The sequence below is a fragment of the Gopherus flavomarginatus genome, chromosome 3 (assembly GCF_025201925.1).
Source record: "Gopherus flavomarginatus isolate rGopFla2 chromosome 3, rGopFla2.mat.asm, whole genome shotgun sequence".
NCBI lineage: Eukaryota > Metazoa > Chordata > Testudines > Testudinidae > Gopherus > Gopherus flavomarginatus.
This window is the reverse complement of record NC_066619.1, coordinates 263,141,823-263,166,674: the sequence shown is the minus strand read 5'-3', so window position 1 is coordinate 263,166,674 and position 24,852 is coordinate 263,141,823. Positions and strand designations below refer to the sequence as shown.

Sequence of the window (24,852 nt, the reverse complement as noted above, 5' to 3'; positions counted from 1 at the left end):
TTCTCTGCAACAGTTTTGTCTTGAGTGCTCCTTTAACACTTTGATTGTCCTGTGGCCCCACTGATTGTCTGGCAGGCTTCCTGCTTCTGAGGTGCTTTAGAAAATATTTTGCTATTAGTTTTAGTGTCTTTAGTTAGTTGCTCCTCAATTTTTTTCTTGACCTCCCTAATTATATTTTTACATTTGACTTGCCGGAGTTTTTGCTCCTTTTCCTCAATAGGATTTGACTTCCAATATCTGCCTATACAGTATACTTTAATCAAGGAAACAGTGCTTGATATCTGACTGATTTGTTGGTAAGAATTATTCTAATCTGAGGTAACAGGGAGATTAGGAAATGACTTTGAATTAGTAAAACTGGGGAGTTCTTACAGCTACTTAGACTGTAAGCTTCATGGGGCAGGTGCTCTCTTTTTGTTCTGTGTTTGTACCACACCTAACACAGTGGGATCCTGGTTTGTGACTAGGGCTTATGAGCACTACAGTAATACAAATAATTAATAATAATAGTTAAGGCATCTGGATAAAAATCAGCAACCAAGGGAGATTGGTAGTTTATTATTTTTGATGCTGTGATAGAAATTATTTCTTGTAATCTAAATAAATTAGGTTCGTGGGCGCATAATATGTTGTGAATAGTTACTGAGGGCTGTTGTATCCATCCCTTTCATGAGTTCACAGGCAGGAAAGGGAATATGGAGCTGCTCAGGGCAAAATTGTAGCCCCTGCATGCCGAGTGGTGCATAGATTAATCCGTAAGTGCTCTGGCAGGCATACACACCCACCAAAATGGGGAGCGACAAAGACAGTTATATAGCATTGTGCAACAAGTATGTTTGCAGTAGAACAGTTTACTATTCAGAATTAAACTGTGCAACAGACATTTGTGACCAGCAGGTGGCAATATTTTTCCCATCTATGCAATGCAAAAGTTGAAATGCGCATGCAAACTTCATGAGTTGAAAAGGTCGTGCACGGTCAAGTCCTTTAGGCCAAAACTGTGGCATTCTTTTCAGCATAGCTGTTCTCTGTTTGGAATGCAGGCTCGTACCAACTTTTATGGTTTGTTATTTTTAATCAGTTCTCCCAGTGCTGAATAATAAAATAAAACAAAAAAGGGGCCTTGCAGGATCTGTAAACATGGCTGTGCATGTGACTCATCCCCGAACAGACAAGAATGAACCTCAGGACTTAAAACAAAAACACTGTTTTCCGGTATCCTGTAATGTCAGTCAACTCATCATAGCATTCGTCAATCAGAAGGAAGACAGAGAATGCTGTATCACATGCACACAACTCTTACTGCCTTTATTGGCAACTGAAGCTGAGGGCAAAATTTGGGTTGTGAATTTCCAAAGAGCCTAAGGATTTTTAACGCTCTCGACTTCCACTCAATTTCAATGGGATTTGGGTGCCTAACGCTATTAGTCTATTGCGAAACCTCTAGCCTTCGCCCATAGTGCCAAGTCTTCAAAAACCTGGTTCAGCGCACCTGTTGGGAGGGAGGGTATAGGTGACTTTCTGCTACTTTTCCACCTCTTTGATCCTGGGGGGATGCTGGGGATTGGAGCTCAGGTTAGAACAGCCTCCATTAGCTATAGAGTTAAGCACAGGGGATATATGAGGGATCAAGAATCTGGCCTTAGGTGTCTGTCTATCTAATCATCTGTTTGATACTGCCACTGATCAGCACTTTCAACATAAAATAAATAGCAATAATGAAGTCCCTCATTAATTTCAAGGAGTCTCTAGCACATCTGCGTTTTAATGGATTAAATTCTCTTTGGGGGAGGGATTTTGGTTTCAGTATTTTTGGTAGAGGTATAGAGCAAGAACAGGAGTGTCAGTGTTAGTCTCAATTATATCACAGAAGATTAGGGTTGGAAGGGATCTCAGAAGGTCATCTAGTCCAACCCCCTGCTCAAAGCAGGACCAATCTCCGCACAGATTTTTAGCCCAGTTCCCTAAATAGCCCCCTCAAGGATTGAACTCACAACTCATTCTTATGATGAAAAGAGTTTTTCAAAGAGACAGCTTTTGCAGCATTTCCTAAGGCTGCTCAGGCTCTGAATTTGTGTTATCTCCTCTGGAGGTTTGTTGAAAAACATACATCCATAGTTGAAAACCATTGATTTGAGAATGTCTTTGCTTCTATTTGCACAACTGCCTCTCTGCACTTGTACACTGAGTTATTTTGCACCTTTTCCAGTTGCCTGCTTGGAAAAGTTAGACTGTGTTATAATAAAACTGTATACTTCCTTAAAAGGATTTGTGCTTTGATTATGCAGGTAGGCTTTCTTATTTTCATCGACAGTGTTTTACCTACTATTTTGTTTGTTTTAGTTTCTTGCTACATTCTTTGTTTCTTGCTCTTCCAGACTGCAAGTATGGGCCAATATGAAACAGACCAAGATGCCAGTTGGGGGATGAGAGGTACTTGGAGAGATGATTCTCAGTCACTCCTGTCTTTCATGTATTTTGCCTCTTGTATGGGGTTTGTTAACATGCTGTTATTACTGTTACCCTGTAAGATCCTCTCATGGCTCTGTTAAGGATGGCTAGATGGTAGCACAGCTCAGAAGTTTGTCTATCACAGAGAATCATCCACTGTTTTCTTTATTTTTTATTTTATTGAGAAGGTGAAGTATAGAGTACTGCCATCATAAGTTGAATCAAACCCAGTACCCCCAGCCCCAGCACTGGGCAGTGGCCTCCATTGTGCTCTTTTGTTAGCCAGTGATATTCTTATTCCAAAGGCAGAGAGGAAATTCAGTCTAAAATCATAGAATCATAGGACTGGAAGGGACCTCGAGAGGTCATCTAGTCCAGTCCCCTGCATTCATGGCAGGACTAAGTATTATCTAGACCAGAAGTGAGCTAACTTTTTGGCCCTAGGGCCACATCTGGGTATGGAAATTGTATCACGGGCCATGAATGCTCACAAAACGGGGGATTGGGGTGTGGGAGGGGGTGAGGGCTTCGGCTGGGGATGTGGGTTCTGGGGTGGGGCTGGGGATCGGGGGTTGAGGGTGCTCTGGGCTGGGACTGATGGGTTTGGAGGGCGGGAAGGGTATCAGGACTGGGCAACGGGGTTGGGGCACAGGAGGGGGTTGGAACACAGGCTCTGGGCAGTATTTACCTCAAGCAGCTCCCGGAAGCAGCAGCACGTCCTCCCCGTAGGCACTGCCCCTGCAGCTCCCATTGGCTGTGGTTGCTGGCCAATGGGAGCTGCAGGGGCAATGTGCGGAGCCCCCTGGCTGCCCCTATGTGTAGGAGGTAGAGCGGGGACATGCTGCTGCTTCCAGGAGCCGGCTGAATCTCAAGGGACAGATTAAAATATCTATAGGGCCGGATGCAGCTCCCAGGCCATAGTTTGCCCACACCTGATCTAGGCTATTCCTGACAGGTATTTGTCTAGCCTGCTCTTAAAAATCTCCAGTGATGGAGATTCCACAACCTCCCTAGGCAATTTATTCCAGTGCTTAACCACCCTGGCAGTTAGGAAGTTTTTCCTAATGTCCAACCTAGATCTCCGTTGCTGCAATTCTAGTCCATTGTTTCTTGTTCTATCCTCAGAGGTTAAGAAGAAAAATTCTTCTCCCTCTTCTTTGTAACAACCTTTTTGTCTAATCACCGATCACAAAGTGTAATCATTATATTACAGTGGAACATAAACCTTAGCAGGGTCTCAACAAGCAGTATCTGTCTGCATTAACCTCCCTTATTATGAGTCAACCTGATTGTGATCATGGTGAGCTAGACCTGGGGTGGGCTTTTCCAAAGAGCTGAAGTGGGAACTTCTGCTCTTAAGTCACTTAAGCTCTTTTGAAAATCCCACCCTTAGGCTTTGCTCTAGGGCTTTGTGTTGATCCTTAATTTATTCTCAGTATCTCAGTAGATAAGGGAGCACAGCTTTAAAGAAAAGCTTCATCTCTGATTTTAAATATTTTAGGCAATAGCGGTTCTACAAAAGCCTCCCCACAATCCTGGTTGTCCTTCCAAGCATCAAGTACTATGGGGATTAGAGGCCGTGTGATGGTATATGCAGCAACATTGACCTAGACTAGTCTCATGCTAGGTTATGACCAGTAACCCTAGAAATAACAGAAAAGAAACCCTCATTATTTTCACTGCAGTCATTCTTTCCACTTTAATTGGTCCAAGCATCAGGTGTTGTCACTTTGGAACTTTCTGTTAACATGATGATATTCATATGTTCCAAGATTGTAATGTGCCTAGTGATCTGTATGTTTTAATGATTTTCAGTAAAGAGCAGGAAAGGAGGAGCTTTCCGACAAGAGACTCACACACAAGCCACTTGAGAAGAAAGATTTCCAACTCCCCCCCCCCCACACACAAATCGGTTGCTTTTGCCCATTGTTTAACCCCATGGCACCAGGAAGCAGACGCCTCTGTCATCAGTCTTTGATGCAGATTACCAGCATCATTGTTTCAGCAATGGATAGTGTTAGGGCTGTCCAGACCACCAGGGTCAGAAGGTTACCTGTAGATAACTATAAATGCAATTATCCAGCAGCTAGTCAAGCAATTGAGAGAAATGCAGTAGTGTGAAACATTCATCTCTGCTAACTGTACACTAGTGCAATCATGAAAGATCCCTATGTATTCTAAACTATCAAACCATTTCCCATTTTCTTACAGAATACAAGGTAAGAAGTGCCATGCCAACACTGGGAGAATGCTCAGATTCACCTCTTCCTAGCAAGGTTAAATGTGTTCCTTTTTTCTTATTGTGTCCATGTGAAATATGTATGTCAAATATGGATACAAGTATGTACCATTTAAATTTGTAAGTTACACACATTGCCATACAGCAGAAGCACATTTCGCTAGAGTTCATGCCTTTGTTACTTTTTGCAACAGATCTATCCTTATGAAACACTTATTGTAACAAACCGAATTCGGGTGAAACTGCCTAAGGATGTGGACAGGACCAGACTGGAGGTAGGAAACATTTGCTTTTGAAATCCTTGTTCTGTTAATTCGTTAACTGACTTACAGTTACTTCTACTGTTGCTCATTGGTGTAAATGAACTTGGGAGAAGTCATATTCTCAACAGGTGTAAATTGGCATAGCTCTTTTTACCTCTCTGGAGCTAGACCAGTTTACACCAGCTGGTCTGTAGAGGTTTGTCCATTAACCAGATGTTGGTGTTTTGTAGCAATCATTTATTTGGGCAGCAGTGCTTGTCAGTCTACATCGTTCATTGAAAGCCCTATCCTGTGAAGTGCTGAGCAAAATATGTTGTCCTCCTAATATCCATTGAACTCAATGGAATTTGAAGGAACTCAGCCCCTTGCAGGATTGGACCTTGGGAGATATCATTCATTTTCAAGTTACTGAGCTCTTAAATAAATTAGTTAGTTAATATAACATGAGTGAATATTGCGAGTGCAAGGCTACTGCTTCAAATGATATGGTCCTTTTCCAGGGATGCTCTGTGCCTCTCATCCTTTTTGAAAAAAGAGTAAATGATTTAGTACTTTGATCATTTGTACAAATTGAGTACAAATATTCTGATAAAATTGACAGAATGGGTCATGAGTGGAGAAAAAGAAAACTTTACAAACTTTCAGGGCATTTATACACCGTGACAAAATTGAAAATCTTGAGAGTGAAAAAATGTGCTCTAAAATATAAAATATTTAGAATTCCAGGAGTGCTTCCCATAAATAAAAGGCCTGAATCTGCAATCTTTTTATATACAGAACAATTTATGAAGCCAGTAAAAGTTCTAAGTATGGAAGTCTTGTGGGGTGAACCCAAGTCTTGGTATTCTCAGTCTAATTAGACATGTTAATCAACATGGCGACTTCATTTCACAGGCTGTAACTGTTACTGGTTTAAGGGGGTTGTTTTATAGAACTGTGTGCATGCAAGTCTCACTTGCAAAATAAAAACAAAAAAAGTGCTTGAAAATCATAACATGAATGTATATTTTAACTGCATTATGTCAGAGAATAAGGCAAACAAAATTGCTATTACATATAGGAAATGTTGGCTGGGCTCTGAATCAGCCATTGGGGTTAGATTATTAAATCTCATTTTTAAGTAGCATATCCAATTTTCATTAAATGTAAGTTGAAGCTGCAAATTGCCACCCAGGAAAAAATGGAGGCTGATTAAGTTTGAATCTATGAAATCACTCTAGCAGCTTCTCAGTTATGACTGTTCTGTTGTTAATTAAGGACAGTGCTTTATTTCTAATGCATGCTAATCAGGGAAGTTCTGTATGTGCATGCTGTTGAGCTCAGCACTGCTAGGGACTGAGATTCTGAACAAAATGACACTGTATGGACCAACTGCCATCCCCTCATGAATTTGGTATATTCTAATTCACCCGATAGATCATATAATCACTCAACTAGCCCCAAATGGATTATTTTTCAAGTTCCTGGAGAGCCACTGGCTGCCTGGTGGTAGTGCAGGAGATCCAATGTTGCTGGACAATATCTTGGGTTTGATTTTAATGTTTCCTAGACTAGCATGAGATGGGAGCATTGAAGAGCAGCATGTTGTTACTTGAGTGTCTTTCCAGTCAATGTAGAGTGTGATATTGACAGACTGCAAACAGAGTCCCATCTAGCCTCCCCTAACCAGAAAGATGTTGGTCATGATAGATTCCGGAGATGTGAAAGGGACAGCCAATAGATGAGCAACAGACAGGGAAATGGAAGTTTCTCTCTCCTCCTTAAGATAAAGACAATAGGAATAATTTGCATCTAATTTATCTGTATCCCAAAGCACTGCACAAGCTAAATATATCTATAGACAATACCAGAGAAACGCAGCCATCCCTGGGTGGTGAGGGTGGCAGCCAACAGCCAAACAGCATCCTTCACAAGCGTGGGGAGAAGACTTTTTGACCATAATACTATTGCAACCCACAACTCACAAAGATCCAGGGGATCTTGAATATCCACATTGAGCAGCCAGGCCCTTGGCTTTTAAAAGAACCCCACAGAGTGAAGTGCATGTTACTAAATTACCTATCCTGAACATATCAAAAGTCTGAGTTTATCTTGCTAGAATTTGAACCTGTGTTTCCATGGAGTGTAGGGATCTGATCCTACTCACTCTGGTGTAAATCAGAAATATCTCCTTCAAAGATGATTAAGTCACACGGGTGTCAGAATCAGGACATGAGTGAACCCCAAACCATGAAACCTCCCCTTTGGCTCTGTGATCCATAATATCAACAAACCAATCTTAACATTAATGAATGTGTTGAACAATTAATTTCTGAGGGCCAGTTCCTGAAGTCCACTATCATTTTGTCTGTGTAAGGACTGAATAATGAATTCAGGATTTGATGTAAAGGATTAACTAATTATTGTAGATTAATTTTAGGATTAAGAGGTTGTTCAATAATTGTGAAATAAAAATTCAGTGATTACCAGTCTTAGTCCTTGAAGAAAGTTTTACATGTAAATGGGTAACTGCAAGGTCAAAAATATATTTGCCAATAAAAGGAGAGAAAAAGCCATTAATCTTTAAGCAGAAAAGAAAGGAAAACTGTGAACTAGTTGCAAGTTCCTGTATAAAAACTAAACAATGGTAAAAATGTTAAAAGATCTGTGTGGTATTTATTGAAATTGGTGTTTGTTCTTCAAACGCTTCAATGCGCTTCTTGTTTGATTATCCAGCAGGCGATATTGATTTGATTGTAAGAAACAGAATGTCTTAGATGTGTGCTGTTTTACGCCCAGGGTATGGCAAAGCACCAGAGGCAGAATGAAAAGCCAGAAGAGTCCAAGAAAAGGAAAAACACATCTGGACACATCCTATACATTAAAGCATTCTTTTATCTTTTTTTCACATGAAAGAATAAAGTCTTTGTTTAAACTCATCAGCCTAGTCTGAATAGCAGGCACTGCACTAAATTGCTTTTTTTAGACAATGTATAGTTTGCTTTGGATGGATAGTGTATGTTCTGGCTGCCATTATCAATAACTCATACATTGTCCTCAGCTGGGGCTGCTGTTTGTTTAACATTAAAGTTGCTCAGCCTGCTTCACACCAGGTGCAGGCCTGTGCCTAAAGTCTTGAGAAGCCCAACCACTTCAAAGAGCTCATAGTGATTTCCAAAAGAACAATAAACAAATCTGCCTTAAACCTGCAATAGGAAAGCGATAAGAGGACCAGACAACTGATCCTCTCAGTTGCTGTGCTATGTTAAAACGTGTATCTGAGAAAAGGAGCTCTTTGTGCAGCATCTTGGATTTATTAGGGATTGGTAGTTTTTTAAACAATTAAATAGGCAGCATTTGAATAGGATGATAGTGACTGGCAAAACAGAGGTGACAGATCTGCACATTCAAACCGTGTGTAAAGCTGAGTGACAGGAGCAGACTGAAGGCTGCTGTGTTTTGGTTTTTTGTTTGTTTTTTTGGGGGGGGGTTGTATTAGAGAACTGTTGGGATTAAACAGCTTTGCACAGAAAGTCAGTTCATCATTATTTCTTCTCATAGCAAAGGAGGAACCCTGTAACTTAGTTACGAAGAAGGGCAAATGTGGTGGGTAAGCTCAGTAGGTTTTGGGGATGGAGGGAGACCAGAACCCAGGAGCGGAGCAGGATTCCAATCAAACACCATAGGAACGGTAAGAGGGGGCAGCCTGCAGCATCATAGGGGTGATGGCTAGAACCCCAGAAGCAGAAAATACAGGAGAGTCCAGGCTGGAGTGCAACGCTGGAGCAACACTAGTATTTGCTGCAGTGTATTGCCACCAAATAGGCAGGATGGCTCTGTTATCTGTTAAGAGGATGGCCTTTTTTGTGTTATCACTCCCCTCCCCCATAGTTAAGCTCTCTGTTGTAAGGGCTGGTGTGGGTGATAGCAGTGGTAAAGGTAGATAATTCATCTATTCAGCTGCCTATCTCAGATTTTATCTTTTAAAACAACCTACATTTTCTATCATCTCAAATTTTCTGCAGTAAAATCACTAGGCCTGATTTTTATCTCACTTGCACTGCTGTAAATCAGCAGTAACTCCTATGAGTCAGTGGATTTGAACCAGAGCAAAACTGGCATAGGTGAGAGGAGACTCAGGCCCCTTGTGTTTTCTGCTAAAAGTTGGAGAAACAAATGACCTCTCCTTGTCCAGTGTGATTAAGATCTGTAAACTCACTACTTCTGATCCCTTTGACAGTCCTCAACGCTGCTGAAGCTGGGGATTCTGAACAAGCAGGGTTTGTTTAGCAGTTTTGACCTAAATTAACTTTAAATGAATTCTTTTTTAGGGAAGAGGAATTTACTGTTAGTTTTCAGTTATCTCTGGTAGAGGCCATAGAAATCAGGAAATGTTGTTCATCTCTCTCAATTGTGAGGGGAAATCCGTTGTCTTGGATATTTCCCAAATGACCAATAGAATCTCATGACAAAAGTTAGTTCTTTAGAGTCCAGTTAAGAGAAGTTTCAATGAAGGGCACGTTAGGAAGGATAACTGCTTTTGGGTGGGGCTTTCAGAAGGTTTCAGGCTATGGCTTATATGTTCCCATTGAGAGTGATTTTGCGAATCCCACCTTTCTTGTTTAGGAAATCTGTTATAAGATTTAGAATCCTATATATTTAAATGTGTGCTTCTCAATGTATGGATTAGATAGGTGCAACTGGGAATAAATGTAAATAAATGCATTAAAATAACATAAATGCTTTCTTCTGAGGCCTGGTCTACACTAGAGGGGGGATCGATCTAAGATACGCAACTTCAGCTACGAGAATAGTGTAGCTAAAGTCAACATATCTTAGATCGACTTAGATTGATTTACTTCGCATCCATGCGGCACGGGATCGACGGCCGCCGCTCGTCCCTTGACTCTGCTTCCACTCTCGCCCTGGTGGAGTTCCAGAGTCGATGGGGAGCATGTTCAGGGATCGATGTATCACGTCTAGACGAGACGCGATACATCCATCCCCGATAGATCAATCACTACCCGCTGATCCGGCAGGTAGTGTAGACATACCCTGAGATGCGTACATCTGAGAGGCACAATTAAGGCCTTTATTTTTCTTTGTTCTAAACTAGCACTGAGGCTGATGTAGCTCATTTCCTGATGCTTGCAGAGAAGACATTATTAATCCCAACACTGAACTAATACACTGACCTTTTAGAATTGCTAAAACAAATGACCTGCTGATGCACAGATATATCTGAGTCCTTGAATTCAAATTAATGGGCCAGAGCCTCAACTGCTGTTAACTGACTTCAATGAGGTATGTGAATTGCCAACAGCTGAGGATCTGGCCCAATAATTTTTTGAGCTATTTCTTACCATATTGACCTTTATTCTAATTTAAGATGAATGAAGCAGCATTCTCAGGAGTGATTCTGAAACAAAATGTGGAGAGAGATTGGAATGAGCTTCAATAGTATTTCAGTAAAATGAAGTAGTAAGACAGCATTGGCTTCTAATGGTATAATTTTGTTCAGAGCTAATTTTTAATACACAGTGCTTAATACAGTAAAAATATTCCAGGTCTCTATATTTGCCTCTTTCAGCCACCAGTATTTGAAGTTTGTTGGTATTCTTGCTCAGTTATGACACATGGATTTAGATTATAAAAAGGCTGCCATCATAGAATAAAGACAGTCAAAGTAGACGTATGTAATTCCAGTTGTTGAACAGCTTTTTAGCCTTGTCTTCCTACAACTAGATCAAAACATATTGATTGCCACACGTGCATACTCTTGCAGGGAAAAAAATCATCTCTCAAGTGGCAAAACAGAACAATGCACATGGTACATACTTGTGTAATCCTTAAGGGTCAGACTCTGAAACCCTGGCTTTGAGTAGCCCTTACTCATATGAATAGTCCCCATTGACTTCAGTGGCGACTGCTCACCGGAGAGTTACTAAAGCTGTATCTAAACAAGTAAATTCCAGCAATTTAGGTAAATTGTTTTAGAAGCCAATTTACTTAATGTTTTTGTTTCCATGCCTCATAACTGTTTAGCTTAAATTGATTCCTTACTGGATTAATGAAATTGCTACCACTTTTTTTGTAGACAAAGTCTTAGTCCAAAAATTGTAGAATATAGTCATAAAATGTTGCCAGTGCTGCTGTTCTGAAACAAAGATAGTTTGTTCTGCGGTGTTAGTAAGGTTGGTAAGAAGAATAAGTTTATTACTACAAAGCTGTAGACATGCATGTTCCAGAGGAGACATGCCCGTTTTTGAAAAGCTTACAATCTCAAGTTTCTAAAGACTATAAAAGATTCTGTATTGACTATATAAAATTAGCACATTCATTAACTGTTACATTCCCAAAGGTTTTCCTATCCAGTCTTTTTTATTGATGGAAGCCATTCCTCAGCTTGGAATGAAACCGTTTTAAAAGATTGTATTATTTAATTAACTTTTTGGCATCTTTAAATATTATAGCATTATTTTTTAAAAAGTCAGTCTGAACCTTGATAGCAAGGAATAGATTTTCTCACTCTGTATTTCTCTAGAATAAAATATTTCAGGTCACCTTTGTGACTTATGAGCCTAAGGGCTCAAATTTTTTAAAACATATTTAGGCACTTAAAGATGCAGATGTAACACCCATTGAAATGAAAGGAACTCAATGAATGTTAGGCACTTAATCTGGTTTAGGTGCTTTTGGAAATCCCACTAGGCACTTATCTGCACCTTTATGCTCCTTAAAGTTCTAGTATAAATCTGGTTGGTGAGCTCCTAAGTCAGTTTGTTGCTTTTGGAAAATACCCCGGGTATTTATTTTTTCTTCAAGTGATGGTCCCTATGAGTATGTGGGTTCACATGCGTGCCATGCATCTGAATCCAGAAGTTCGTCAAAGCAATGTCTGTTTGCCTGCACAGTAGCTCTCCTCATTCTCCCAACCGAGGGTACAAAAGGTGATGTGGCTCAGCACCTCTCCAGTTCCTTCTCACAACTGCATGGCCTGAGTCGGAATCATGTCCTCCTTCACTTCGTTGCGTAACCTATATAGAAAACATGCACAATTAATTATTTTCTTAGATTAGTAGTTTAATTTATACTATAGCCTAGAGGGTTTTTTTTCTCCGCAGCTGGGGAAACCTCCACCCCCAGCTCAGAGTCCTGGAATTCAAGAATTGCACCTTCTGCCCACAATACTTCTCCATCTGTGACAAGAATCAGTGCTGCCTTACTGTCTGGATGTGGCACATATCTCTGCAAAGTGCATTGTCTACTCCTTCACAACCAGAACTTCAGAAGCCCAAGAGCTTCACCTATGGAAGCACCTGATGGAGAAGGCTATGAGACCCCTCTCTGATCCGGGTCAAGGAGACCCCTTCCCCCCCCCCCTGTACATGGGCCTCAACTGCCTAGCAGTGCCCCTCCAAGCACATGCCTTGGAGAGGAGCCATCACAACTAAGCCCAAGGACTCTTTTTCCAGGGCTCCCCATGAGAGCAGAGGGCACTCTCATGGGCACAAGAACAAATCCCCAGTAAGAACCGTCCCTAAGAAACATGCTTCCTCCTTGAGCCAGTCCAGGACAGGTGAGACATCACGAGTGGAACCTAAGGAACTGCCTTAGATGAAGAGCCCCAGATCTGAGGGCAAGACACGTAAAAAGAAATATCTGTTGGTCACCTCAGTGCCAAAGTATAAGGATAGACGCTCGCTGGTTCTGACTACGAGTGCCAGATCCATCGTCAGTGCCACCTCCTCCATCTAAATACTGTCCAGTTGCTGCAGATGCACTGGATCCATCAGACTTATGTGAACCCCTCAGACAGGAGGGCATAAAGAGACTTATATAATATCTCCCTTACCCACAGCCTCCATTTCTTTCCGGCCTGGCCCTCCCCAGGGATGTCTTTACTCTGGAAGAGGAGCCTACATCACTGTTCCAGGAGCTGTCTCACCTCCAACAATCCAGCAGGAGTGCCCCAGTACCTAAGGCACAGCTGCTACCAGTGCAGCAGTTCTCAGATTCAGAAGAATCAGAAGAGAAGGCTGCACTGATATCTCTGCAGAGACCATTGACCCCTGATAGACAGTCAAGCGGTTACTCTCACCATTCTGCTAGGTATGCTGCTGGTACCAATTTCCTTGGGGTCCCCCACAACCAATCAATCCTTATTTCTGGCCTTACTGGGATCTGTGGGATCCTTACCGTAGGCATCTGGGGCCCTTCTGGAGTTGTACTGCTCCCTCTAGTCAGCCAGTTCTATCAGTGTACGAGGAGGAAGAGGTGGAACCAGATCCTTAGTTACCGACAGTTCCAGTGGGTGCCTCTTCATCTTCCTCGGATGAAGTAGTCACTCCTCCTTCACCTTCTCTGCCCAATGACAATCTCCAGTACCAGGAGCTGTTATGAAGAGTGGCCAGTGACCTACAAATCCCATTAGAGGAGATCTAGGACCCTTAACACGGGCTCCTGGGCACCTTGAAGCCACAGGGACTGAGTAAAGTTGCTCTACCCCTCGAGGAGGCCATTACTAGAACTAGCTAGAGTGATATGGCACACTCTCTAGTATCCTGTGCCCCTACACTGGAAAGGAACAAGTGATGATATGTTGTTTCTGTGAAAAGGGCTGAATTCTTATTCTTTCATCCTGCCCCCAACTTGCTAGTAATGCAGGTGGCTCCTGAAAGGGCTATCAAAGGGCAGCCCTGGCAAATAAAGGCTCTAAGAGATTTGACCTCCTGAAGAGGAAGGTCATCTCCTCCACTGGCTTGCAATTTCGTGTTGCTAACTACCAAGCGTTGTTAGCAAAATATGATTTTAATACCTATTTCAGGCTTGTGGACTTCACAGACAAGCTTTCCACAGAGGACAGGGTGCAATTTCAGTCCTTTTAGCTGAGGGAAAGCTAGTGGCAAAGGTGGCACTCCAGGCTTCAGTGGATGCTGCAGACGTGGCTTCCAGAAGTTTGACTGCTGAGCTAGTCATGAGGAGGGACTCCTGGCTGCAATCATCAAGGTTTTCTAGGGAGGTCCAAAACACTATCCGGGACCTCACTTTGTCGAATCAAATCTCTTTTAATGAGCAGTCAGACGAGTCCCTGCACTCACTAAAAGACAAGATTGACTCTGGGTTCCCTGGGGATTTATACTCTGGCCTCAGGAGGAAACACCAGAGGCAACCCTATAAACCCAGGCCATCCTCTCCTCATGCACCTTATTAGCAGTGCACAACCAAGCCACTGCACAAATGTCAGAAGATTCAGAGGTCTCACTTCTCAGCCCCCTCTATTTTCTTAGCCTGTACTCACACTCAACCATCAGCCAAGAGCCACTTTTGACATATTGGTCAAGACCTTTGTATCACTGCTGATGCCGGCTACCTCATCTTACACTCTTCACTCACAACTGGAACAAGATCACTGTGGACAGCTGGGTTCTAGAGATTATCTGCCAGGGATACTCCATTCCCTCCTCACAAACCCCCTTTCCAGTCCCCTTCGGGACCACTCTAACGAGGGAATTCTTCAGCGGGAAACAGAATCCCTCTTACTTTGAGGGGCAATAGAGTGCATCCTGCCTCATTACCATGGAAGAGGTATTTCCTAATTCCCCAAAAAGGCAGCAGGGGGACACCCCTCCTGGACTTTTGACAACTCAGCATCTTTATTCTAAAACTGAAGTTCCGGATGATTACGCTGGCATCTATAATCCCCTCCCTTCCAGAAGGGGTATGGTTCACAGCTGTTGACACAAAGGACACATATTTCCATGTGGACAACCTGCATGTTATAATAGGCCAAGAATACTTCCAGTTTTGAGTCCTCCCCTTTGGGCTGGCTACAGCACCCATAGTAATTATAAAGCTTTTCTCTGTGATAGCAGCCCAGTTGACATGCCAGGACTATACAGTACTCCGATACCTGGACTATTGGCTCCTGGTAGGCCAGTCTCATCAGTAGGTCAGGTCAGTGACAAGGGTTCCGATACAACTTTTAACAGCCCTAGGTATTTGCATAAATGAAGAAAAGTTCTGTGTTGTGACCCACAACTTTTTGGGGGAAAGTTCGACTTGATTTCTGCAGGAGCGTTCCTCCCCTCAGAAAGGTTTCATGCACTGAGCACCCTGATTGCACATATCACTCGCAGACCATGAGTCACTGTGCACAAGTGCCTCTCACTGTTAGGCCACTCAACCAAGCAAAGACCATATCAACTCCAGACTTCACTTACGGTACCTGCAAGTACAAGCAAGGACAATATCAACTCCAGGGTAGTTGTTCCTCCCAGAGTTGTTTCCTCTCTAACTTGGTGGTCAAAACAGGAAGAGGTCATGGTGAGAATTCTCTCCAGCCCTCCCAGCCCCAGGGGTACCACTGTGATGGACACCTCCCATCTGAGGTGGGGTGCTCACTTGGACAGCCACACTGCTCAGGGTACCTGTACGCCATGGAGGCCCGGCTACATATATATTTACTGGAACTGAGGGTGGTCCTTCTGCTTATATGCTTGCTACATATTCAGATAATGTCAGATCTTATCACCACTGTATAAACAAACAGGGAGGAGTGAGATCTCCTCCCCTCTGCCAGGAGGCAGTCAGAATTTGGAACAGGTGCATCAGGAACTGCAACATAATACAAGTGGTGTGCCATCCCAGTATTCACAGCTCCTTGGCAGGCGAAATAAGCAGAAGCTTCTCAATAGACTACGTGTGGGAGATTCATGACACAGTCCTGAACAAGATACTATCTGTATTCCACTACCTGCCCTCCATCCCCTCTGCTTCGGATTCTGTTAGATTGTGGTAAGAAGAGGAACTGGAGAGGCGACAACCCACATTGCCTCTTATGCCCTTAGTTGGGAGCACGAGGCAAGCTACTGCAAATGTGTGGGCCAACGGACACTGCTTTGAAGAACAGCCAGACTCGGGCACGTACATACCCACATGTGTAGTACAGATAGGGACCACACATCTCGAAAAACCTCCAGTTACAGTAAGTAACCTCCACTTACATGATATCATATGTTGTTTACCTCTTCCTGTTCTATCACAATGATGTTAAATGTTTTCACTGTACGCGCTTTTAGATTTCATTTCTGTAGTTAGTATTATCACAGATTTCACATGTGGCCATGATTTGTGAGTCTCATAAGCAAACGTGCTTAGAGTATCTCATTTTAAATTAATCTTTTCAGTTTTATAATTTAAATTTATCGGTATATAGGTATTCCTTTGTTTTTCTTTGGCTTTTCTTTTGAATATCATAAAGTGTTAATGAAGACACATTATTCAGTCATTCCTATGGAATGCAGTTGAAAAGTGTAACTCATTTCACTCATGTCTGTGCCTGTTAATTGTTGGTTTCAGAAGGATATACTAAAAAAAAATTGTTAATAAAAAAAAAAAGAATGCAACTGAGTGAATGCCTTGCACAAGGCTCTGCCTGCCATCCCACTCTGGCAGGCAGAAATCAACTGTTTATATATGGGTGTGACCTTGTTTGAACAGAGTCCACATAGTGATATTCCTCCTAAAAGTGTTTAGTTGGATCTGTTTTAAGGATAATGTTTTCTGCTCTAGCTTTTACTTAACACTCATGCTGTGTTCTAGCCACTTTTCAAGAAAATGTTGGAATGCTGCATGCGTTGAGATCAGAGGAATGGTTTATCGTTTCAGGCTGGAGTTTTCAAAGGAGCCTAAGGAAGTTAGGGATCCAACCCTCATTGAAATTCACAAGTGGCATGAAGAGGACACAACTCATTGACTGTAATGGAATAGTACCCTTTTAGACTTGCAGAAAATGTGTTTAGTGTTTGCTTATCCTTAGTTTATGCTTGAGCTGCTATCGGTGTTGGGTATTTCTTCATATCAGAAAGGTTCAGAGTCCTTATTAAGGAAGCCTTTCTCAGATAAAAATTATTCATTTGGAATGACGTGAAGCATGAAAAACGTGTGAGAATTGCACAGCGGGTACGTAGAAGATGCTCAGATGGACACTATGAAGCCCAGATCCAGGACAAACTAGAAGACATGTTTTAGAACAAGATCAAAAGCCCAGTTAATTAAATGGAGACTTTTTGGATCAGGCCTATAGAGCTTGCTGATATCGAGCCTCTGAGCATCAGCTGTCAGTTTGGAATCACGCGTGAGCAGTAACATGCATACTAACAAAATAATAAATGCCTTTGGATTCCACAACTTAATATTATCTGCCTTTTTTAAGGTAAAGCAGTGGTTATAAACCTTGAGTTGTTAAAACAGTCTTCTTTGCATGCACAGTACACGCTTTCCATACATTATCATAACATTTTTAATTACAGATCCCATGCGGGGACCACCTTTGTAATTCTCAATAGGAACAAGTTCATTTTGTTGAATAATAGTGTGGTGACACAAGCTATCCTCAGAGTTACGGGATGCTATATCACTGGATAGGAGAAATAGTTCCACTGAGTGAAATATTTCCTATTTTTGTAATTCCATATTAGAAATCTTCTTTAGCTTCTTGGGTATTTGACTAATTAGGGGGAAATAGTATAGGTTTAGTGGGGCTGCAAATGGTTTTCCTAGAACCTTGTGATACATCACAAGGGGTTATGAGATGTCCCACAGTAACATCACTGAGTAAAAGGGAGCTCCTCTGTAATTTCATAATGTCTTTGGATGTGTCTTGCCTTATATCTTAAGAGCCGGAAGTCCTGTGCAGGGGGCTGGAAGGGCAGGGGAGAGGTCATATGAACCTTCTTCCCATTGCACATCTTGCACCAGGGCACTCAGGAACTGCTCCCTCTGAGCCTTTCAGAGGACACAAATTGCCTAAAGGGGCCAAGAATAAGGCAGGGCCATGGTTCCATCTACCTTTCCCCATCTGCCACAGCAGCAGCTTGAAGATCTGGCCAGGCGTGCTGAAGGGGAGTAAATTGTGTGAGTGAAGCGTTCTCACTCCCCGGGGGTTGTGGGATGCTGCCACTCCACTCCACCTCCCTACTGCTCAAGGCTGTGGCTAAATGCCAATGTCTAGCTCGGTGACAGCTGTGGTCACCAGTTATATCCATAGTCAATGGAGTTATTGTGTATTGGGATATCTTTTAACATTCATTAGAAGGCAGCTTGTGACACCACTTAAGCATTTTTTCCAATCACATAATTACTTAATAGACTGAAATATTTATCAAGTGTGCAGTCTAATTACCCCATAGATGAGAATAACCCTGAATACTCCCCTGGGAGCCTAGCACATGGCTAATTACAGTTTTATAATTAGTCATGTGTTAGGCTTGGAAGAAGCTTCCAGGAAGCCTGCTGAGCCACAAGCAGCAAAGCAGAGAGGGGAAGGTTAGACAACTCTTGTAGCAGCAAGGTAGGTAGTCAATAAGGCAGTAGGGGGAAGCACAAAAGGGCCAGATGGTGTCCAAGTAATGATGATCGAACATGATAAGGTTAGGGTCAGGGTTAAGTCATGGTGGGGGGGGAGTTATTTTTAACCCAAATTCCTTTTATTAGTGAGATATTTAGAATGGTGAAAGTTTTATTATCTTTACATTCAGAAATGAATGATCACCTACCAGGACAGAGTAGCATCTTACTCACGTTGGAGAGCTGAAATGAAGCAGTCTACATGTGTGACTATCTGCTGTCCCATGTTCATGAGGGGCTGACAGTCTGTCCCAGATTTTTCTGACAATTTTCTATATTGGGAGCTGGATGCTAGCACAGGGCCAGATTCTGAAACTCTTATTCCCAGATTCTGTTGCTCAGAGGTTTGGGAATGTCAATAGCAGTCCTGGAAGAGAAGGATTAATGGGCAGAGTGCAGGTGATATAATCACTGTGGTCCTCACTGAAATGAAACAAAGCAACTGTTTAACACCATACTATATAAATATATATAATATTTTAGAACAAGCACGTCCAACTGGAAGCACAGTATGAATTCAGGTTGACATAATATAAAGCCTAGTTCTAATTTGCTCAGGACATGGGAGTTAACAGAAATAGAATATTTTTGATGACAAGAAGTGAACAGGACCTTGGTTTTTCTCTTCTTAAATTCATCCTCTCCAGCCATGCAGTACTTTGCATTACATTGGATCGTTGATTCTCTATTGACTGACAAGGATGTATAACACCTACTGAATTTCTAGCACCTTTTCCCTTGAGATCTCCCAGCTAATTACTGACACAGCATAAGCCTGCTTAGCTTGTGCAAGCTGACATGACCACAGCTTGAGGCAATATGGCTGTAGGTTAATTGCAGCCTTCCCTTACCATAACTTATTCACATTAATGTGATGTTGCTAACCATTTGTTTTTAAGATCTCTGGATTTCATTACAAGCACAATTCTTCTCAAAGAAAACAAAGTTAACTGAACGGAATAAACATTATAAATCTATTTAAACTGCTTTGTGTTTTTTTTAAACAGGCCACAGAAAAACAGAGACAAGCCTCATTAATTTGCAGAGAAAAGCATCATTTAAAACATTATGTATGACTGTTTGACTGTTCAATTAATTACCCTTCTTCTGGCAGGCAATGTAATGAGCCCGTATCTGAAATACTCGCTTTAATGAGCCTGTATCTTGGAAAATGAGGATTTCACATTGTAATGCTTGCCTTCCTCTTTGCTTTAAAGAGATTTAGCACAACTTTTAATTAATGATACAGTTTCCAAATGTGGTTGGTGTTTACTGTAATTCTAGATAATAAACTCTTGTGTTCTAATTCTGTGTGTGTGTGTTAATGGGAGTTACTAAATTATGATAGCAATATTTTGGCGACCCTTTTTTTTTTTAGGTACCATAAATTACTATACTCTAGAATAATGTTAATATAGAGAGTAGGTGAGGTTAAGAGCAATGGTAGCTCCAAGCAATCAGTTGTTTACACTGCTGTAATCCCACTGAAATCAGTAGAGTTATAGTGGGAGAATGCCAGTGTGGAGAATCAGGCCCTTAGTCTCACAGGCCTATGCTGTTAGAAAAACATGTGTACTTTTGTGGTAAGGGTGCATGCTCTGACTCAGAAGGTGGAGAAGAAAGGTCAGGAAGTGATGCAGAGGAATCTGTACAACCATCTCTGCCCTCCATGGATGCCCTGAGATCTGCACAATTTCCCCCTAGATCTCAGGGAATCTGCATATTTTAGTGGGCTTTTCCTCCTTGCCTTTCAAGAGAAGGCAACCCACACCAAGAACAATCTGAAGGAAGCCGCACAAGTTGAATTTAGTTTTCTAATCCTTATACTGGTTCTTACCATGTTGATGTCAGCGTGGCCCTTAGATTATCACTTTGGGAAGGAGAGGTGGTCTCCCTCTGTATTCTGTACAGCACCAAACGTGCTGCAAGTGCACAAAAATGTCATTTTTCACTCCCTGGGCCACACTGCAGGAGACAGTACCAGTGACATAAGATGTAATATCAGTGATCACACAACTCTGGGGTTTAGATTAATAAAAGATTGTGAGTGTGTACGTGGAATAAAAATGATACCGTTAAGTAGTATTTTATGATACAATTGAAAATGACTAAAATACTGCAGTTCTGACAAAACCAGCCTGCGTTTCTTTACTGGTGGCTGAGTTGCGCAAAACAAGATTGGAATTTTTAACTTGCTTTTCACTGAGCCATTCCTTCAAGGACTTCAAAGTCAGATCATAGCCTTACAAAATACACACATACAAGTTTACATTCTCACTCCCCCTCATACATAAATTTTCAATTCCCTTTCTTTGGTTTGGCTATTGATGCCAGAGAATTTCATTTAAGATAATTAATGTTCGAACAGCTGATGAGAGAGAAAATTCACTCCTAGATTTCTTTGGGACTTGTTCTCCCCAACTTCATTAGTGAAGAACATTTAGTTCTCAGCTATAGGTAAAGTCCAACAAAATTAAAATCATATGTACTGAGAAAAATATGAATAATTGCCATAACCTCTCTCAGCGGGTCTTTTCCCTTGGTATTTAGACCCTTCAAACACTTGTAGACATTTATCATACGCCCCTTAGTCACCATTTGGCCAAGCTGATACATTGTTAGGTCTTTTAATCTTTCCTCATAAATCAAATTCTTCAGCCCCATGATCAGTTTTGTTACTTTTATCTGAAGTCTCTCCAGTTTGATGACATCTTTTTGGGAGCAAGTTTTTCCAGAGCTGCAGACAGGATTATAATCGCCGCTGCTGCTGCTAGGGAGGAGCCTGGGGTAGGAGCTCGTGTTCATGAAGGGAGGGGCCTGACATTGCTGTGGTGGGGGGACTTGGTGATCCTGAATTATAGGAGATGGTGCTCCAGTGGGGGAGGGGGGAATAATGCTGGGCTGAGGGGCATGGGTATCCAAAATGGGGGCTACAGCGGAGTCATGCTGACCAGTATTGTCTCATTGTTTCCTTGTATTCCCCATCTGTATCCTTCTGTTGTCTCTTGTCTTATACTTAGATTGGAAGCTCTTTGGGGACCATCTTCTTGTTCTGTGTTTGTACAGCGCATAGCACAATGGGGTCATGGTCCGTGACTGAAGCTCCTAGGTGTTATAGTGATTATTACTACTGATAATAGCAATAACAGGCAATGGAGAGGGGATGTTCCCTTGCTCCCTTTTTCCCAGCCACACAATGCAGAGTAGCTGGGGTTGAGGAACACCAGTCCAGGGGGCTGTGAAGTTAACCAGGCCAACATTTCCAGAAGTGGACTTTGAGTTTGTAAACCTTTGTTTTGGGGAGCACTTGAGGCAGTGCGCAGCTGATTTTCAATGTGCTGCACGCTCTCAGCTTGCAGTAATTTCAGTAGGAGTCGTGAGAGCTCTGCGTTGGTGAAAATTGGGTCTCAATTGGGCACCCAAAATTGGTAATTGTGGATTATATCAATTTTAGATGGTATAATCTCTGCCTTGCCTTAATTAATATTTGTAAAGAATTGAGTCCAAAATACTGTATACCTTTATTCTTTGCAGACTTTTCTGTAAATATAATAACTAGGTATTAAGCATAACATTATTGCAGAGGTCCCTTATGTTAGTCCTATTGGCAGTATTAGTTTTGTAATTTTCTCTTTTTTGCTCTGTATCTGTTTATGCTGCGTAAACTGGAAACATCAAATAAATGCACAGTTCGTGTCACTCAGATCAGCCTTATCCAACATCTCATTGTGATATGACTCTAGCCCCATGTAGAAATACATTTTGCATGTAAGAGCTTAGCAGCATGGTCTCTCGTTCGTTACAAGGCTACTATTAGTGAACTATGATGGTGTCTGTTAGATTTATTATAGATCAAGGGGGGGAAATCCAGATCTGAAATTAAATTGATAACAATCTCTTTCAATTCCCAGATTGTCTTAAATAGGTCTCAGTATGTTCTGTAATCTAGTTATATGTAGAAATAACTATATCTCTTTCCCAAAGACCCTGGCTTCTACTCCGTGGGAATTTTATTGGAAAAGTTTTCTTTTTGTATTTTTTTTTCTAACTGTTGTCAATTTCATTTCCCAAGAGATCTTAGTTTATTTGATTTTGATGCAGTCTTTTACAGATTGAGTTTGGGAATTCAAATGGAAATCCCAGTGCATTGTTTCATAGTGCAGGAAAGGGAGAAATACTCCTTCTTTTTGAAAGCACTTACTGTATCTTTGTATTTTCTTTTCCAAGAGGCACTTGTCCCCTGAAGAGTTCCAGGAAGTCTTCAAAATGAACATAGAAGAATTTGATCGTCTGGCACTTTGGAAGCGGAATGACCTAAAGAAAAAGGCCCTGCTTTTCTAACCTCGCTCAGACAGAAAAAAAAAAAATGTGCTTCATCAAAACAAAAATTGTCTTGCCAGAACTATCATATGCAGTTACTGTTGAACCATTGTCCAGCTTCATTGTGTTAGTGTATGTGGGAGGGAAGCAAAGGAAGAGATTAAATGGCAGTGCACTGGTATAGAGGTAATTCGCTGACATTGCATGACTGGCTGGTTCTGCCCTGGTCCTAGCCAGTTTACAACATACAAAAATCTAGCTTTAAATTAATTGTTGCTTGTGGTTATTGCTTGATGCAAAAGGAGATTTTAAGAGGGAAGAGAAAGAAATGTAGCTGTGACAAAAGAAATCCACCTAACATTTTGTTTCAATAAGTTCTACAATAATGATGAAACTTTTAGATATCACATGACTAATGAACATAAAGTTCTCCTACGGTGGGGGATGGGGTGGGGGATATTAGGCTGTTTTTTTAAAAAATGTGGGAAAGGCCAAAGAAAAGCATTTCAGCAAGCTGCAACTGTTTTTGTGTGGTACTTTTTAGGAATGAAAGCAAAACTATCAAAGCACCTTAAATATAGTTCTTACACTTTAGATGGAAGCTACTCTCTAAAAGATCACATACATCTAAATGGTAACTACTTATCTTCAATTATGACACAGAGAGATTTTATTTTATTACAAAATATATTGTGACAAATCACAGTTATAATGACTAAAGCATATAAAGAGACCTACTAAGAAAAGTTTATGTCCCATGCATCAGGAAAACTAAAGCCTTATACAAAACTGGTTCAAGGGTGTAAAGTGCCAGTTACTTGTGTTTTCCTAATTTTGGGGGGATTTTTTACATTTCGTGCTGATACAAATACCATGAAATCGTAAATCTCTCTTTCTATAGCTACGTATAAAATAATATTGTTTTGTAAATATATGTTAAAGCATAAAGGCATACTTATTTCCTCTACTCTTTGGCTTTACTTTTTAAGCCTGAAGAGCTATGGTGGCAATTTGATAGCTGTGGAATAGTAGCGTTCAGCATAAAACGTAACAAAAAAATAACAATGAAAAAAGCTTGATGTGCTCTATCAATAATTATCAAATGGTAACCAAATATATCTATTATAAAAGCCCTTGTTCATTAATATTTGCATGTTTCTGTACAAATCAAACCAAAAACCTATGTATTATTGGTGAAGCACCTTGAAACTTTATTTTAAATAACAAGTAAAGTTAACGAAATCTATGTGTTTGATATGAGCATTAGTTATTAAGACCTCTTCCAGCTGAAAGACAGTATTAAATTTAATAATTTCATATGGTCAAAAATACAGTTGCTGATAAAGAATGTTTTTAAAATGAGTTGCTAGTTTTATGTGATACTAAAAGAGCATTTAAAGAAAAGTACATTTTTCAGCCATTGTCAGCGTTCTGCATTTTAACTGTCTTGAGTGTTTGTACCCATTTTCTACATCACTCTGTCTTTTTGCATTTCCTTAAAGTAACTTTAATATATGCACTGCTTCACACTAGTTCAGCTGGTCCAGTGATGGGGAAATTGTAGTGTTGAACATGCCTTCTTTCAATTAACATTCAAAATTCATGCTGTTGGAAATAAATATTTTCTCATGACCTAAATGTTTTGTGTGATAATACGTATGTCTAGAAAAATCATTAAAAAGGAGGACTTAGCTTGATACATGTGCTAATCATTTTAATGTATATAATTTCAAATTGTAATGTTGCTATAGGTCTGTTCATCCCTTGATACTGATATGTAACTCTCATTAAACTTACAGGGAGTTATGTTCACACATTGAGTAGAGAGGATTCCCCATCATATTTAACACAGAACTGAATTCTTCAGTAGTTTTTCCTGCTGAAGTCAGTTGAAGCTATAGACTTGTATCTCCACCCATTGGGTGAAATTCACTCCTGTTCAGAATGCCCACCCAGTCCCTTTGCACAAATCCTCAAAATAAGGGTTAAGTGGCACTTGTGTAGTGCCTGGGCCCGTGTAGTGCCTGGGCCCCTGCAGACCATCTATACTGGTGTGAATTTCACCTATAGTGATACTGTAAGTCTTTAAATATACTGCCTTCACAGGCATTTTTTTACACTTTCATTACACAGCTACCCTGCACATGTATGTTAGTAAATATGTTTTGCGTACCATATTGGTTAATCACT

The 24,852-nt window shown here is 41.1% G+C and overlaps 1 protein-coding gene across 7 annotated transcripts in view; it reads left to right on the top strand.

Moving 5' to 3' along the window:
• Positions 1–23,776, top strand: part of ABLIM2 (actin binding LIM protein family member 2) — a 237,860-nt gene extending 214,084 nt beyond the window's left edge. For all 7 annotated transcript variants that reach the window (XM_050947634.1, XM_050947636.1, XM_050947633.1 and 4 more), the window contains 4 exons: positions 2,379–2,433; positions 4,663–4,727; positions 4,885–4,965; positions 22,570–23,776. In XM_050947634.1, the coding sequence (XP_050803591.1) occupies positions 2,379–2,433; positions 4,663–4,727; positions 4,885–4,965; positions 22,570–22,683 (315 nt within the window). In that variant the 3' untranslated portion in view covers positions 22,684–23,776. The remainder of the gene's footprint in view (positions 1–2,378; positions 2,434–4,662; positions 4,728–4,884; positions 4,966–22,569) is intronic.
• The last annotated feature ends 1,076 nt before the right edge of the window (positions 23,777–24,852 follow it).